This window comes from Micromys minutus (genome assembly GCF_963924665.1).
Source record: "Micromys minutus genome assembly, chromosome: 32".
In the NCBI taxonomy this organism is placed as follows: Eukaryota; Metazoa; Chordata; class Mammalia; order Rodentia; family Muridae; genus Micromys; species Micromys minutus.
In genome coordinates this window covers 1,329,602-1,345,436 of record NC_137967.1, presented here as the reverse complement: position 1 = coordinate 1,345,436, position 15,835 = coordinate 1,329,602, and the positions used below count along the sequence as shown (strand labels likewise).

General features: G+C 40.7%; 1 protein-coding gene across 3 annotated transcripts in view; it reads left to right on the top strand.

The window, feature by feature from the left end:
- Positions 1 to 15,835, top strand: part of NELL1 (neural EGFL like 1) — a gene marked incomplete at both ends in the record, with an annotated part of 772,717 nt that overhangs the window by 393,476 nt on the left and 363,406 nt on the right. For all 3 annotated transcript variants that reach the window (XM_080908377.1, XM_080908376.1, XM_080908375.1), the window contains one exon: positions 8,959 to 9,084. In XM_080908377.1, coding sequence (XP_080764503.1) covers positions 8,959 to 9,084 — 126 coding nt within the window. The remainder of the gene's footprint in view (positions 1 to 8,958; positions 9,085 to 15,835) is intronic.

Here is a 15,835-nt window from a genome sequence, read left to right as displayed (position 1 = left end):
ATGTGCTCTCATGATGCTTTGCCGCCATTAGGTGGAAACTGGTGAGCTGTGATTCCTGAAGACAAAAATGAAAATGGCACTTGATGGCAGTGTTTGATTCTGAAATCGAGCCCAGCAGGACAAAAACCTAACATGTTATCTGAATTTCCAGGTATCTGATATAGCTAAATAGGGAAAAATACTTTTAAAATATCAAACCATCTGTCTTAAAAAGAATGATATAACAGGATGTACCGGTCAATCGTGGGAAGATCAAAATGGCTCTTGGAGTTTAAATCTGAAGAGATTTGTTCTGCCTGGCAAAATGTAGAATTTGACTCAAAAAGCCATTTCCCTAAGCAACAGAGAAATAGGAAGGGTTATGGTGGGGAGCAGTTCATGATGCCACAATAGGGTACTGATGACTGGGAAGTGTGAGACCTCAGGTGCTTTGTTGCTTTTCTGGGGTTTACAAGTCTGAGACCTGGGTCCTAGTACAGCAAGGCTCTGGTGAGGGGTTTTATTCAGGGTTATTGACCCCTGGCTATCTCTGCCTCACTGAGAAGGGAAGAATAAGTCCTCAGCATTTCTTCCAAAGAGTATTAGCACACCCTGCCAAGCCCCATTCTTTTGCTTGCATCTAGCCCTAATTGCCTTCATCTCTAGACACCATCATGATTGGGGGCAGGACATAGAATTTCCACATGTGCACTTGGGGGACACAGTTTCCTTCACAGCAATGTGCTCTGTGGTGGTTTATTAAAACCATTTTCCTTCCCTCTCCTTTCTTCTCCCTATTTTTATTACTCGGTTTTCTTTTCCCTTCTCTGTCACCCCACTTTGAGCTGAATTGCATTGGCCAGACACATTTAGGTCATCTGGAAAAGCAGAACCAACGGTTGAAGATATAAAATATTAGAACTTCTGTGTTACATTGTGAGATGAACTCTCTCGCCCATCTTTCAGGAGAGACCAGTTGTGTCCCATGTCCACGTCTTTACATCTGGATCTGCTCTGACCTATATGACAATTCAGAATATGTTGTGCCTTTAATCACTAGTGCAGTAAGTGAAAAATTGCTCTAACCTGCCATGAAGAGATGTGAGTGCTGAATGAATTCCTTCTCATGCATTCCTTCACATGCATTCTCCACAGGTGGGCCTAATGAATAGTTGAGGGGCCTCCTGTGACTGACTCTTCTGTGCTCTCTTAGGGGGGATTGGGCTGGAGCTTTCTCAACATCTGTTTATCATCAGGAAGGTATTTCTTTGTGAGAAGGACACATTATGCCTGAAAACCTACATGCACAGTCACAGAAGCCCTCTCCTACATGTATACATACACACAAACCACTATACAATATACTCATAAGCACATATGTAAAACAACAAACACAAAAATGCACAGAAATATACATGCACATGCAATGCCCTTACATACATGTATATACACAAACATACAAAACACATGTGTGCATATGCACTAACAAACACACACAGACACAGACACACACACACACACACACACAAACACATACACACACACACACACACACACATATACACACACACACAAACTTCTCCTTGGCATCTATTTATAGTTGTAGATTCTATAAGCATTTGATAGTTTCCCCCCTTGATTTAGGAAGAAAATGTAATTAGATAAATGGAATATGGTACAAAAGTGCCAATTTGGGACTAAGAAGACCTTGACCTTTGAACGTGCTTCCAGCAGACTGATGGAAAGTGATCATGTCTGTACCAGGGGGAACCTCATCCCCATTTTCTATCTCTCTTGTTCTTGTCTTTCAGTGGTACCAAGTCCAAGGCCTCATTCTACCTCCTCATATGAGGAAGCATCAGACAGTCCATATTTTATCCTCCTCCCTAGATTTTAAACACTAAGCCTCAAATATGTTGTTTTGTAAAATTAGTTTTAGGCTTACAGTACAACTGAAGGCACAGGCATGGCACCCTGATCTCCACACATAATAGCTTCTCCTCCAGATGGTACATTAGCTGCAGCCAGGAAGCATCCTGTTGATGCATCATAATCATCTGAAGCCTTAGCTCATCGCAGGACTCGTTCTTGTGGGGGATTCTATTAGTCTGGCTGACTGACACCGACGGGCAGCCATCCCCCCACCAGTGGCTCACAGCGTAGCTGCTGGACTTTAAGCTCTTGCTGGATTTTTATAGTTTCAGTTTAGAGATTGCATACACTTAAACTTTAAAAAAATATATATAAATACGGCACATGAGGAAAGGAAACTATAGTTGGTTCTAAAATAGCAACCAGCTGGCCGTCACTGCTGGGTTCTCTTAGTCTCCATTGCTGCACAGCCGGGAGGTCAGTCTGGTAACATTGCCCTGCAGGTTACCCTAAGAGTACACAGAGAGCTTGTCTGGAACTGTTTCTGTGTGAATATAGGTTATCTTATCTTCACTGGCAGAGTTTTTGGTGCAGTTTGTAGGGGGCCACAGTGAGGGCTCTGGTCCTCTGAATGGTGAATTTCAGGATTCTTGTCTTGGGAAGACACGTAGGATGTCCACATGCTCCTCCTGGGAATAGAGAAGGTGGCCCAGGAGCTGCTCTGGAGGCTAGGCCTTAAGATGATTTGATAGAAATATCTGAAAGTGTCAAGAGCCTTAGAGCCAGTGGGTCTTTCAAAGGTTTTGGGTCCAGTTCCCTCACTTAGACAAGTTCTATGATCTCAGTGAATGTGGCTTGTTAAGAGCCACAAGTAATCAACAGAATGCCAAGAGCTGTGCTAGGGTGGCTCAGAGCTCTAATACATGGCAAAATGCAGAAGCCTAAATTTAAACAAATATCCTGTATGGCACAGATGGAAAATTCTGTTTCAATTCTCAGCATTTAAGATGTTTTAACAAAAAACAGAATATGATTTTGGCCAATGACCCCATATCCCTGATTCATTGCTCAGAACAGAACATGGTTATAATGTGCTTCTTGACCTCATGTGAACCCTGTCTAATATTCTAGGGATTATACATGTGATACTGAAGTCAGTTTCTGGAGGATTTATAATGAGAGAAGGTGCCAACAGTCATTGGTCAGAACATAACTCCAAACAGCTAAGGCACAGTCTTCCTTCCTTTGTTCCTTATTTTGCCTGAATTTTTCCCAAATCTCTGGATCCTGTTATATTTTTCTTGTCCAGGGAAAACCTTACATAAGGAGTCTGGATAGATCATACGTTATTAAGAAGAATCTTTGCAGCCACCTCTGTGCGCTGCCTAGACCATGCACCATAAGATAATTTTCATTGGTGCTCTAACTTGATAACAGCGATCCCAATCTGGGATGGTTGGTGTTTACTCCGAAGTCCTCTAGATGGAGGCTGGTGATGTGTGAAGAACCATTCTGTCCCATCAAGTTTCATTTGAAAGTCTATAAGTATACATTTTAAAAATGAAAACAAACCACTTCACTGTCCTAGGGACATAAATCATGTGTTTTCATTACCCCAAAACACCACGAGAAGATGAACTCTAATATTTCAAAGACGACAAGCAATTTATATGAATGAATCCCAATCTGAACTCTATTCTGCCCGAGCCAGAAATACACTGCAGCAAGGTTTTAGATGTTTTTTCTAACAACATTGGATAATCATATAAATACCCAGGCATTGTGCTGAATTCCAGCTTAGTGGAGGCTTGGACTGTTGCAAGTAACTGAAGCTACAGTCAATGATCCAACAGGTTTGAGGTGGCAACAGGTTGTACCTACCCCTTGGGAGATTTAGGAGCCTAAAGTGCAAAACTGTGAGGAATTGGTTTGAAGGAGACAAGAAAACTGTGGTGGTACTGCTGTTTTAGTGGAGAGAGTGAGACCCGACCAGATGTCCTTGGTGGCATAGGGAGTGGATACAGATTTGGAGACCTGTCTGTTCTTGCACATGGCTCAGGCACAGCAGCCGCCCATGAAGTCATCAGACTGAACTTTAAATAAGTGTTAGAACTGCTGGTGGAAAGGTCCTTTCGAGTTGAATTACTTGTCTTCAAATTCAGGTTTTAGGGCCAAGTGAATTTGTGCTTTGGGTAAGTGCTGTAATAATCTCCTAGCCTCGGTTTACCCATCATGACCTACGGTATCTCCTTGCTGGAGAGGTCACATAGGTAAGCCCGTGCTGAGATACCAAACATGGGGTGCTGAGCATCTTGTCTTCCATGTATAAACAGCAGATGTCACTCATCCACTGCGGTGCTGGTCCTTGTCTCGGCAGGTGTGCAGCTCACTTCACTGTCCCCTTGAATCTCAGCGGGTGTCAGGTTAACTATAGTTTCACTTGGCGTCTTCATTGGGCACATTTGGCCTTTTATTTGGGTGTGTTCAAAACCCTTTGAGGTTCCCACTCACACTCAGCCTTTTCTTGCTTCCTGCCTTTGGGGAGAACATTGTTTTAAGAGAGACCACTGCTCTAGAATATTCTCTTCAGCCAGAACCCTTCTGTCTTGCCAAGCTCTCGAAGCATGTCTCACCCATGTAAGAAGTCTTCCTATGTTGTTTGGGGTCCATGCTTTTTCTGCCTGCATGGTGACACATCCTTTTGATTATTATCTTGTGGTTTCTTCTCTTTTCTAATTATACATAACCTTTTATAGCTTTTTACTCTGTGAATAAAATGCAGTGTTTGTCCTAGGCTCAATTTAAAATACTCTGTGTGAAGGGGAAGTTTTTAAAATATCAGCTATTTCTGGAGGTTGTTTTCTCTAGGCATCCCAGCTCTCTGAAGATTATTAATTCTGTTTTGATTCTCCTTTTAATCAGATTTTCTTTCTGAAGCCCTCCTGAGTCCTATTGAAGTTGTACACTGCTATGCTTTCTCCCTGAGGATGGAGAGAGACAATCTTTATCTTGGCAAAGCTGTCACTGTTACACCCCCACCCCTAACTTGACACTACAGAAGTTGTCACCTCTTTTCTCACTTTCAGGGACCCAGAGGGGTGACCCCATTTCATTCTCTTCTCCCTCCGTGTCTGTACCACAGGGTGCCTCTTATATGTGGCTGTTGAATCAAAGCAGAATGAAAAAGACTCGATTGTGGCAGTTTTATTTTCTAGAGCATTTTTTTCAGCTTTATTTTGGTTCTATGTCATGGAACTTTTAGACACACAAGATCCCAAAAACTACAGGCATGAGCTAAAAACAAAGCTTAATATAAGACGTTTTAATAGATCAGATGAGATCCTAGGCCATGAATCTTGCATGACTTATAGAGAGCAAGAGTTTGGTTAAAACTCGGTGAGAAATTCTCTCTAGGGTTTTGTAGATACTTCTTTGTTGTTTGGAAAATACCTTTGTTCAAGGCTTTAGATGCCTGTGCAGTAAAGAGATGGATTGATTTATTTGAACCAAAGTAAGCATAAAGCCCAGAAGAGGTGGTGGTCTCCCAGCAGCCGTGCAATGGCCTGGGGGAAAATGAACCAGGAGTCTCCCTTGGAAAAAGTTGACAGGCATCCATGACAGGGGCAAGTGCTCAGTGCTGGCAGCAGCCTAGTTGTTAGCTGCGGCCATGGGTGAAGACTGAATCACCTTAGAGCCAGGTCCTGACTAGTTTCTCATCTTGAGGAATGGTTGGGCGTCCCAGCAGAGTGAAATGGACGTCAGTGTGGCTGTGAGCAAAATACCAATGTGATTTAGCCCTCAGCTTGGCCTGCTCCAATCAATTCTCTCCCCTACAGCTGGAGTGATATTTTAAAAACAGAAATTGGATTGTGTCACTGCCCTGATTAAAGTGCAAGCTCCTTGATGTGGGTTGAGAGGTCTGGTGGGAACTTGCCTGAGCTTTTCTTTCTCCTCAGCCCCATTTTCAACAGGCAGAGCTTCTTGTAACATTCTCCTGGAGCACCTCTGCCATGTGGTACATCATTTCTCTCCTCCGTTTCACCCCTACTTCATGTGTCAGAGGAATCTGCACCCCCCCACATACCTTTCTGCACAGAGAAATGGTCTGTGACCCTCTTGGAGTGTATAAAATACCTGGTGAGAAAGTTTCCTATCTGTGGTTAAAATTACTCAAGGTTTAATAAGCTACGGGGTCCAATGGGCTCATTATTTTACAGTCAGGCTCAGTAACGGTTAATTCATGTTTTCTCTGTAACTATTTAAATGCTTTTAAAAGTGTGTGTGCGTGCTTGTTGGGAGGTAGAGGACGTGTATACATGAGTGAAGGATGCCTGTGGAGGTCAGAAAAGATCCATCGAATCTGTAGTTACAGTGGTTATGAGCTACCACATTTGTGTGCCGGACAGTGAATTCTGATCCTCTGTGAGAGAAGTGGTTTTTTAACCTTTGACCCATTATCGCCAGCTCCCAACGATGTAGCTCAGACTGACTTCAAACCTATAACCTTCCTGCCTTCACCCCTTCAGTATATACTGCCGTCATAACACCACTGATTAATTAGGGTTCTTTAAAGTCATGGTTCAACGATTCTCTCTTCCCTTCTAACTCTGCAGAGACTTAAAAGGTTTCTTCTATAGTTTCTCCTCTGAATACCCACCCACATTCCTTACCTAATACGTTTATATTCTTTTAAGATATACGTTCATAGTCTCTTTCTTTGAGGTAATTTTTGTCCTGGTTGGAGAAGGTTCATAGATGTGTCTCAGCAAGGACATACTTCTGTGTCATTCAACAATAATGCCTGCTTGATGACCTGCTTGTAACTCAGGGGTCTCTTCTTGAACCCGTGTGTGTTTCTGTGGTTTCTAAGGCAGCAACAAGCAGAGGTAGGGGCAGATACTGGTTCTGATGCAGATGTAGAGATGGATGCTGACTTATTGTATGTTTCTACCCAAATGGATGCTCTTACACTCTGACTTGATATGCAGTTGTGTAGCCCTGCTTAAATGTGGAATTATGATCCTGTTGTGTTCCCAAATATGAAAAAAAATTGTATGAACAGTGTTACCACCACAATGTTCCTTTATACCTGGTTTCTTTTATGTCTGTAGACTTTCACTTCCAGTAGTTTATTCACCACCAGGCTGTGGTCATACTAAAGGCTTGTACAATAATGACAAGCTGTTTTCTGTGCTGGCTAGTTTTATGCCAACTTGATACAAGCTATAGTCATCTGAGAGAAGGGAAGCTCAACTGAGAAAATTCCTTCATAAAAATCCACCTGTAGGGCATTTTCTTAATTAGTGGAAGAGAGCCCAGCCCATTGTGGGTGGTTCCATCCCTTGGTTGATGGTCTTGGGTTCTATAAGATACCAGGATGAGAGCACCATGGGGAGTAAGCCAGTAAGCTGCACCCCTCCATGTCCTCTGCATCAGCGCCTGCCTCAAGGTTCCTGTCCTGTTTGAGTTCCTGTCCTGACATCCTTTGATGGATGTAAGTCAAATGAACCTTCTCTTTCAGTGTTTCTTCACAGCAATAGCAACTTAAACTAGGACATTTTCAAAACAGTGTGTCAGTCTCTGATTTCTAGTTACCTGTGAGTGCACAAAAGAAGTACGGTTCTGGCACCACAATTCTGTTCCTCTGTTGGGATTTCTGCTGCAAGTGGGGTTCCCGGGAACACATTTCTCAAGGCACAGACTGGCACAGTGGATATAGCTGGCTGCATGAGTTCCTTCATTAAATTTTGGTGCTTTGTTCTCATACCAAGGTTACTAGAGTCTTGTTAACTGTGGGTCTCCTCCTAAGACCTCAATTACCCAACAATAACTCTTATTTATAGGTTGACAGATCCTTAGGACTGAAAAGAGTCTGATTTTATTCCACTGTGCTTTATTGGGAAATAAATCAAACTACTTTTCTTTAACAAAGAAAACAGATAAATGAGTTTTCTAGTCACTTACTATATCCACTTTTTCTGTTTTCTATAAATTAAACTATTTGGTTGTCAGTAGTTACTGAATAAACTAGATTTGACTATTTTCAAGTTCAAGGTCCTTTCAGCTGATATCATAGCTAATAAGAAACGTGTGGATTTAAAATCTCATGAATAGCATGTTAAATGGGGTGAATTTAACTTCTTTGAACCTCACTTTCTAGACATTAAAATAAAGGTGATATGTACACTTTGATAATTGAATTAAATTGGAATCAAGCTAGTTGACACTTGGGAGATTCAAATCAGAACTGCCACACAGGGCAAGTTGACTAGGGCCTAAACATTCAGAGTATCCAGTGCAAGTCTCTATTAGTGACTGTCAGATCCCAGCTAGGAGTCTTGTATTTCTGTGTTGTTTGAACAGCCCCATCAAGAATTATGTAATAGTAATTTGAACACAGTGAACACACATCACAGTTTGAAAACATAACTTCTAGAAAAGACTGAACCCAAGGCTTATGCTGGTAAGGCATTCTAATCTTCATCAAAAATTACTTCTAGAAAGCAAGTGCCTCTCTGACCTCCATCCCAAAGAGATTTCTATGTTCTGCTGAATGAGCCCATTATCCTATTACATGGTACAAATCTCCAGGCCAAAGCACCAAAGTGCTGGTTTTACATCCTAAACAATTGCTGTCCTCAATCTACAGTAGAGTGTGTAGGAAATGGCTGCTGTATCCTTTGGTAACAGTTGGATTGAAGCATGTCTCAGTCAGACACATAAGCAGAAAGGTAATGGATCTCTTGTTCTTGCTGATAAAAGTTGTACCATGTCCCATGGATGCCCAATACATATTAATAGACCTCAGTGTGGCAAATACAGACCTCCATAATTAGGGGTATTTAAATATTTTCTCCCTTGGTGAGAAATTAAACCCTTCTTGGGTTCTCAACTGTGGCACCTCCCCACACATCTTTCTAGAATACTTTCAGCTCAGAATGGGGTCCAGTGCACCAGATGGATTTGCACATAAGTGTGTGCAAATTTAATGTGCTGTGCTTTTACTCCTGACACCAGTGGTCATTTACTTCCCACAATTTGATTACAGGGCAATTATACTCTGACTTGATTGCTGCACTCACCATAATTCTCTTTCCTCTCTTTTAGATATTGATGAGTGTGCAGCTAAGATGCACTACTGTCATGCCAACACGGTGTGTGTCAACTTGCCAGGGTTGTATCGCTGTGACTGCATCCCAGGATACATCCGCGTGGATGACTTCTCTTGTACGGGTGAGCAATAAGATTCATGGCTGCTTTGCTAAGTCATCCTTCCTCTGCACCATCCTCCCCAATATCTCCTCGTGCACAGAGTCCTGCAATTCACCCTAGCATCCTTTGCCTGCCTCATTTGAATGCCATCTTTTGAGAAAAGAACAATGGCAAAAGCAATGTTCATCTGTGTGAGTGATTTCCACAGCCAGTACTTCTGACCGCGTGTATAAGCATATACAAACATGTTGTTCGAGTTGAAATCAAAGCCCTAGTCACCTATGGTAACACTGAGGGGCCAAGAGTTTTGAGTTCTAAAAATTGAAAGTGTCTCACTATTCTCTTGCCACCACAATGAAATTGGCATTATTATTATTATTATTATTTTTTTTTGTATACAAGAGAATGTCAGGAAAGATAATCATTAGACTGGCAGGGGTGGTAAGTATGTTTAGTGGTCAGAGACTGGGCATTTGGGTGCCAGTCAGGATTACTTGGTTAAGGTTTTCTTATTGTGAGTTTTTCATCTCTTCTCTCTGTGCTAAATACTAGCCCACAGCTACAGGGATCTGAGTCCCTATCTACTGTTATGCCATGTACCTAATTTGTAGTTGTATTATATTTATTGTGTGTGTGTGATGTACCTAATTTGTAGTTGTGTTATATTTCTTGTGTATATTTGTGTGTGTGTGTGTGTGTGTGTGTGTGTGTGTGTGTGTATGCATGTGTACAGCTTCATCAACTTTATGGCCATAAAATTATCTCAAATGCAGCATGTTTTAGTTTCTGCCCTCAGCTCCTATCTTTCTCCTGGGTTTCCAGAATATACATTTTATCTGTTGTTCAAGTCTACAAGAAGTCAAGTCCTACCTAATACGCATACAACAGAGCTCTTAATTTCCTTCCATTTCTGCACTTTTTTAAACAAAAAGCTGACAATAACTGTATTATGTGCCTAGTTTTTAGAGATAAGCATTTGAAGGTTGTGCCTAATTTCTTTTCAGCAATGGACCCTTCTTCCCCATGCATAGAGCTTGAGTTACAGGCGTTTGTGATGTGATAGTCATGAGTGCCAGGAAGCAAGCTCTGGACCTCTGGGAGAGCAGCAAGCACTCTTTATCCCCAGACCATCTCTCCAGGCTCCTAGAACATATTTTTTTATGAACTGAAATTATACAAATGTACTCAAAACTCTCTGGTATACCTCAGTACACAGAAAATCCACTCAAGTCTTTATATTCCAATGGAGAATCCTGGTGGGTTTTATCCTTTCTGGCTCCAACTTTATCATGTAGTATTTTCCTCCCACCACTACGGGATGCTGACCTTCACTGTATCTTCTCTTTCCAATAAGCTTGTTTTTTCATGGGCTGACACGCTGTCTTGGAAGCCCCTTGAAATCTTTTCATCTTGGGTCTATACAGGGAGTTTTGTCCTGTTGAAATCTCAGCATAGAAATGAGGTTTCCACTGAGCATTGTAAATAACTTATGCATTTACCCTGTCATGACATCTGAATTCAATCCCATTAGGATGAGATGATCATGTAGAGTATGTTTTTTTTTATTTTTATAAATATAAATGATTTTTTTCTTTTGCTTCATATACTGTCTTGACAACCGACAACAATGGCTTGACACAGATTGTGCTCAGTGAATAGTTGTATAGTGAATGAATGCATTAAAGTAATGGACCGCACATGACATTTTCACCCCAGAAATCCTTAGATGTGAAATCTTTCTCACATCTTACAAGTTGTGAAAATTAGTCTGTAGAGTATATATGAACATAGTTGCCTTAGTTAGGGTTTCTATCACTGTGAACAGACACCATGACCACAGCAACTCCCATAAAGGATGGCATTTAATTGGGGCTGTCTGACAGTTTCAGAGGTTTAGTCCATTATTGTCATGGCAGAAATCATGGAAGCATGCAGACAGACTTGGTGCTGGAAAAGGAGTTCAGGCTCCTACATCCAGATGGTAGGCAGCAGGAAATGGCTGAGACAAACTTTCTTTAACAATATCATATCTTCTCCAACACGGCCACATGTCCTAATGGTGTCACTACCTATGAACCTCCAGGTGTCACCTTCTTTCCAAGTACCACAGTAGTTAATGTGACACTTAGGTAGAACAGGATGTTGTGATGTTAATATAAGCCGGGGCATGAGAAACTTCACAGTATCATCTCACTCATCTTTATCCATTGCTGATGAACAAGAGAGCACTGCTTAGCATTGCTATCGGGTTCACGCTAATGAGAGTCACTGTGATGAAAACTGGGGAAAAGAGAACATAGGGTCCTCTTGAGGATATGAAATACCCACCAGGAGGTGATGCTAAATATGGCTCACTGTTGAGCTGTAATTGGAATTTCTGGCCACAAAGAGGGGAAGGAACGCTGCCCTGTGGTGTCTTCTGGTAGATATTGGGGTACCTGTGCTAATCAACACTATAAATACTCGATTCTCAACACTTTTTCTTGACACTGGAAGCTCTGTCTTGATCATTTTGCAGCATCAGTTGATGATGTAATAGAGAAGATGGTCTCAGAAAATAACTAGGGTAGAGGATGCAGCTCAGTAGTGGATAGCTTGCCTAGCATGTGATGCTCAGTGTTCAAGCCTTAGAACTGCAGATAAAACTAAAGCAAACTTTTTCCAGACTAAGCTCATTGCATTGTGTATTATGAGAGACACACTGGCAAACAGTTATGTTAAAAGTGCCCATAGTTTTCAAGAAAGAGTACTTGTTATTTTTATTTTTGTACGCCAGCAGGAGCTACTGGAATTAACTGGTACATGTTCACATATGGTGACTGTATTACCTTAGAGTTTGACAGTGGGCAATTTAGATGGGAAGGGAGAGCCAAAAGTTACCCTTCTGGTTCTCATTTTGTCTGTAGTTTAATTTAGGGGCCTCTGACAAAAATAGTAAATGGAATCCCGAAACTAGAGAATCTGTCTTGAAAAGGACTAAATACAGTGTTTCTTGTTCAAGATGGTACCTGTGTCAACCTTATATTTGACATTCATTAATTATTGATAAAGACTTCTTAAGTCAAAAAAGATATGTGATCGATTTCTGCCAGTGTGTGTGTATGTGTATCAATATCAGATTTTTGATTTCTAGGTGACAATTTACTGGAGAAATTGCCAGGCTAAAATGCATGTTATACTTAGAGTTTTGTATAATATTTTTGCATTGATATTTCTTGTTGTCTTCATTCTGAATCAGTTCTTGCTGTTGGTTTTCTCGTGTGTCAAAGTCGTAGCTGCTTCTGGTTCTTTTCTGTGTTCCATCACAGAGCTCAGTGGTCATCATTTATTAGGCATCTGGTTACGATCAAATGGAGACCTCTGTTGTCTGTGCCACAGAATTCATGGCTAGTGGGGGACCAGCTTAACACTGAAGAAGCTCTTATTGACTTGCCAACAGAAAGAATACATTTGCCAAATGAGACAATCTTCTGTGTCTAGATGGAAGTAGATAATTACCAGATATTATATACTCAAGGATCTTTACTCCTTAAAATACATAATATAAAGACCCTATACTACCTCTCTCAAATGCCTTATTCCAGAAGTCCTCTCAGATACCTGCACCTGAAACTGGTCCCGGAAAAAAGAGAGGTCAAATAGGAAAAAGATATACAATATGAATCCATTCATTTTTATTATTTTTTTCTTGTTAAAATCTGGGGAAAGAAATAGACCTGGGGCTCTGTTAGTAAAATGCTTCCCCGACAGACTCTATCCCAAGCTCTGTGTAAAAGCAAGTGAAGTGCTCCCCGTTTCTAATCCCAGCACTCTGGAGGTGTAGGAGGATTCAAGGTTAAGGTCATCCTTGACTAACTACATAGTGAGTTACACTGAGTTTAGTTACCTTGAGGCTAGCCTGGACTAACCATGCCTCAATACACACACACACACACACACACACACACACACACACACACACTTTCACTCACTCACTTACACACACCCTCACTCTCTCTCTTTCTCTCTCTCTCTCACACACACACACACACTCACTCACTCACACACACACATACTCTCTGTCACACACACATACACACACACACAAACAGGTACCTCTCTATCTATAGCGCAACAACATTACTAGAGAGTCACATTGAGAGAAAGTATCTAAAACTTGAAAGTGTAGCTCAGTCATCAATTTTGGAGAGTTGGGGCTGTCCTATACAACCGTGTATTAAATACTAGTTTCCTCAATATTTTTCCCTGGGGTATGTGACACATAAACACCAACACATTTGGCTTTTGACTCTGTGCATGGTGGGGGCTGCCCCAAATGTTGTATGATTCTGGAGCATTGTCTGTCCTCTGAGGTTCTTTAGTGGCTCCTTTATGAATTGTGAAAGGGCAAGAGCCCCTACATAACATCGTGTGTAAGGAGAGATTTTCTGAATATTACTTTAACTTTTGAAATGACCAGCAAGCTTGATTTATTGGCTTCTGTACTTTCATTTATCACCGGATGAACTCCTAATGCTAAGGCTGTTTGCTAAGATGTTCTCATTAGAGACATGGGCAGATTTAAAGAGATTCTCCTGATTTACAGCAAAAGCATAGAATAGGTGCTTGGCAGTAATGGGTTAGCATCCCATTTATGCCAAAAACTTCCCATGAAGGTAGGATATAAAGAGAAAATGTGAGGTAATAAATATATCATGTGATTCCTATTACATCACTACAAAAATTTTTATTTTCTTAATATTGGTACAGAAGAAACCTTGAGGAAAGCATGTGTTTAAAATACTCAGATAAAGCTTAAAGAGTTAGACATAAAAGTCTATTAACTTAATGGCTTGAATTAAACACCTTATAATGAAGAGAGGTTAGACAAGTCCTTAAAGCCTTTTGAGGAACAGTTAGTTGGTATAAATTTCAGGGTTGTTTTCTGGAATATGTTTTTAGCATAAGGGGGGACGATATACATATACTTTCCAAATGTCAGGTTGTTGGCATTTCCCCATTTAGTATTGCATGTCATATGAAGTTGAGAGAATACTTCTCCAGTTTATGGGATGGTGTTGTCAAGTGTCCTTGCCTTTTAGGTACATGCTGTGTGCTTGCTTCAGGATGCTCACAGGTTTATTTTGAGCTGTGTGTCAGCACTGGGGGACAGGTTATTGGAGTGGCTACTTGTTTGTATGTTTTAAAGGGATTGATAAAAATTACAGTAATGCAATGAATCAAAACATTTGTTTAGAAGACCTTATTGCTTAACTACACTCAGTGGGTTGTAAAAATAATGAGAGGACATGATACTTTGGAGAAGTAGAAGGCAGATTCTAAATAATAAAAATATATTGCAAGTATGGGTGAAAGTTTAAAAGAATTCCTCAAATCCGAAATTCCTATGCCAACTACTTTAACGAGTATAGAATATGTTTCTTAGAGATAAAAGGAATAACTTATCAACAATCTAATAAAGAAGTCACAATAAGGCATACATATTTGGATATCTAAATACCTACCTAGTAGGTCTGATTATTTTGAAGAGACATTTGCCTTTTGTTTTGATTTGTTGGTTTGATTTTTGCCTCTCTTTTTTGTTCCTTTATTTAAAGAAATAAAGGGACCTTATGATTTATTTATTCCCCAAAGCAGGAATGTGATTGTATTATGATAGCATTCCAAAATCAAAACTGGTCAGGACAGAGATTGCCAACCTTTACCTCAGATAGATACACCTGAAACATTTTTAAAAGAGGGTTAATCTCTCCTTTGAGACTCTGTCTTCTTTAGGGTTAAGTTTGTTAATGAACCTTTGTACTTTTGTTAAAACATCCATATGTGCAGTCAAGGTTGGTGGCTGCTACTTCAGCAGAGAACAGAGGAAGCCAGCATGTGGAGAGAGAAAAAGCAAGACGAACAAATAACTATCTTCTACATTTAAAAAAAATTTTTTTAAATGGTGGTGGCAGAAATGGAGTTGGGAAGGCAGCAAAAGCAAAAGTTCAAACAGCGTTTTAAAAAAGGCCTTACATCCAATGCTGCACTTTGTAATGGATGGAACATTGGAAGAAAAGGACCGTGTGATGTCCTGGAAGGTGGGATAGACCCAGTATCTTAAGCTGTGCCATCTTAAACAAGCAGGGTATCGTCATAGTGACTTTGTATTGTATGTGTTGTACTGAACATTCTGTGGGTTGGCTATTTGGAGTCCTATAGAGCTGACATGACCCCAAAGAAGTGCAGACTGCCTACCATGACCAGGGAATTCAGTTCTCAGGACCATCCCAGGCGAATTTAAAAACTATCCAACACTGTATTAATTACACATCTTTGGACTAGAAAAGTCCATTTATTACAAGTGAACAAAGTCAGTGTCAAAAAAGGAGAAAAGAATATTAAATCTCTCTTAAGAGAGATTGTGTGGGTGAATAAATCATTGCAAAGCAGAGTAACATAGGTCATTTTAGTTTTCCATATGTAATACCGGAAAATTCAATGTTAATATCATGCTGAGATTAATTCAGTTTGGAAAATGCATGTCAGACAGGCCACCAGAGAGTGTTTAGCTTGAGCTTTTATGGTAGAAGTCATTCTGAAGGACTGTTGGGCTTCTTTGTTGCTTTAAGTGATGTTCTTTTTCATCCCTGTCTGTGTTATGAAGGAGCTGAATCACGTGGGCCACAGTAGAGCAACCAGAACAAATGATGGAGTTCACCCCTGGGGCATTTGTGCACAAACCTATTAAGTACTGTGCTGCCCTTGACCCAAATTCATCATAAAGGCTTGT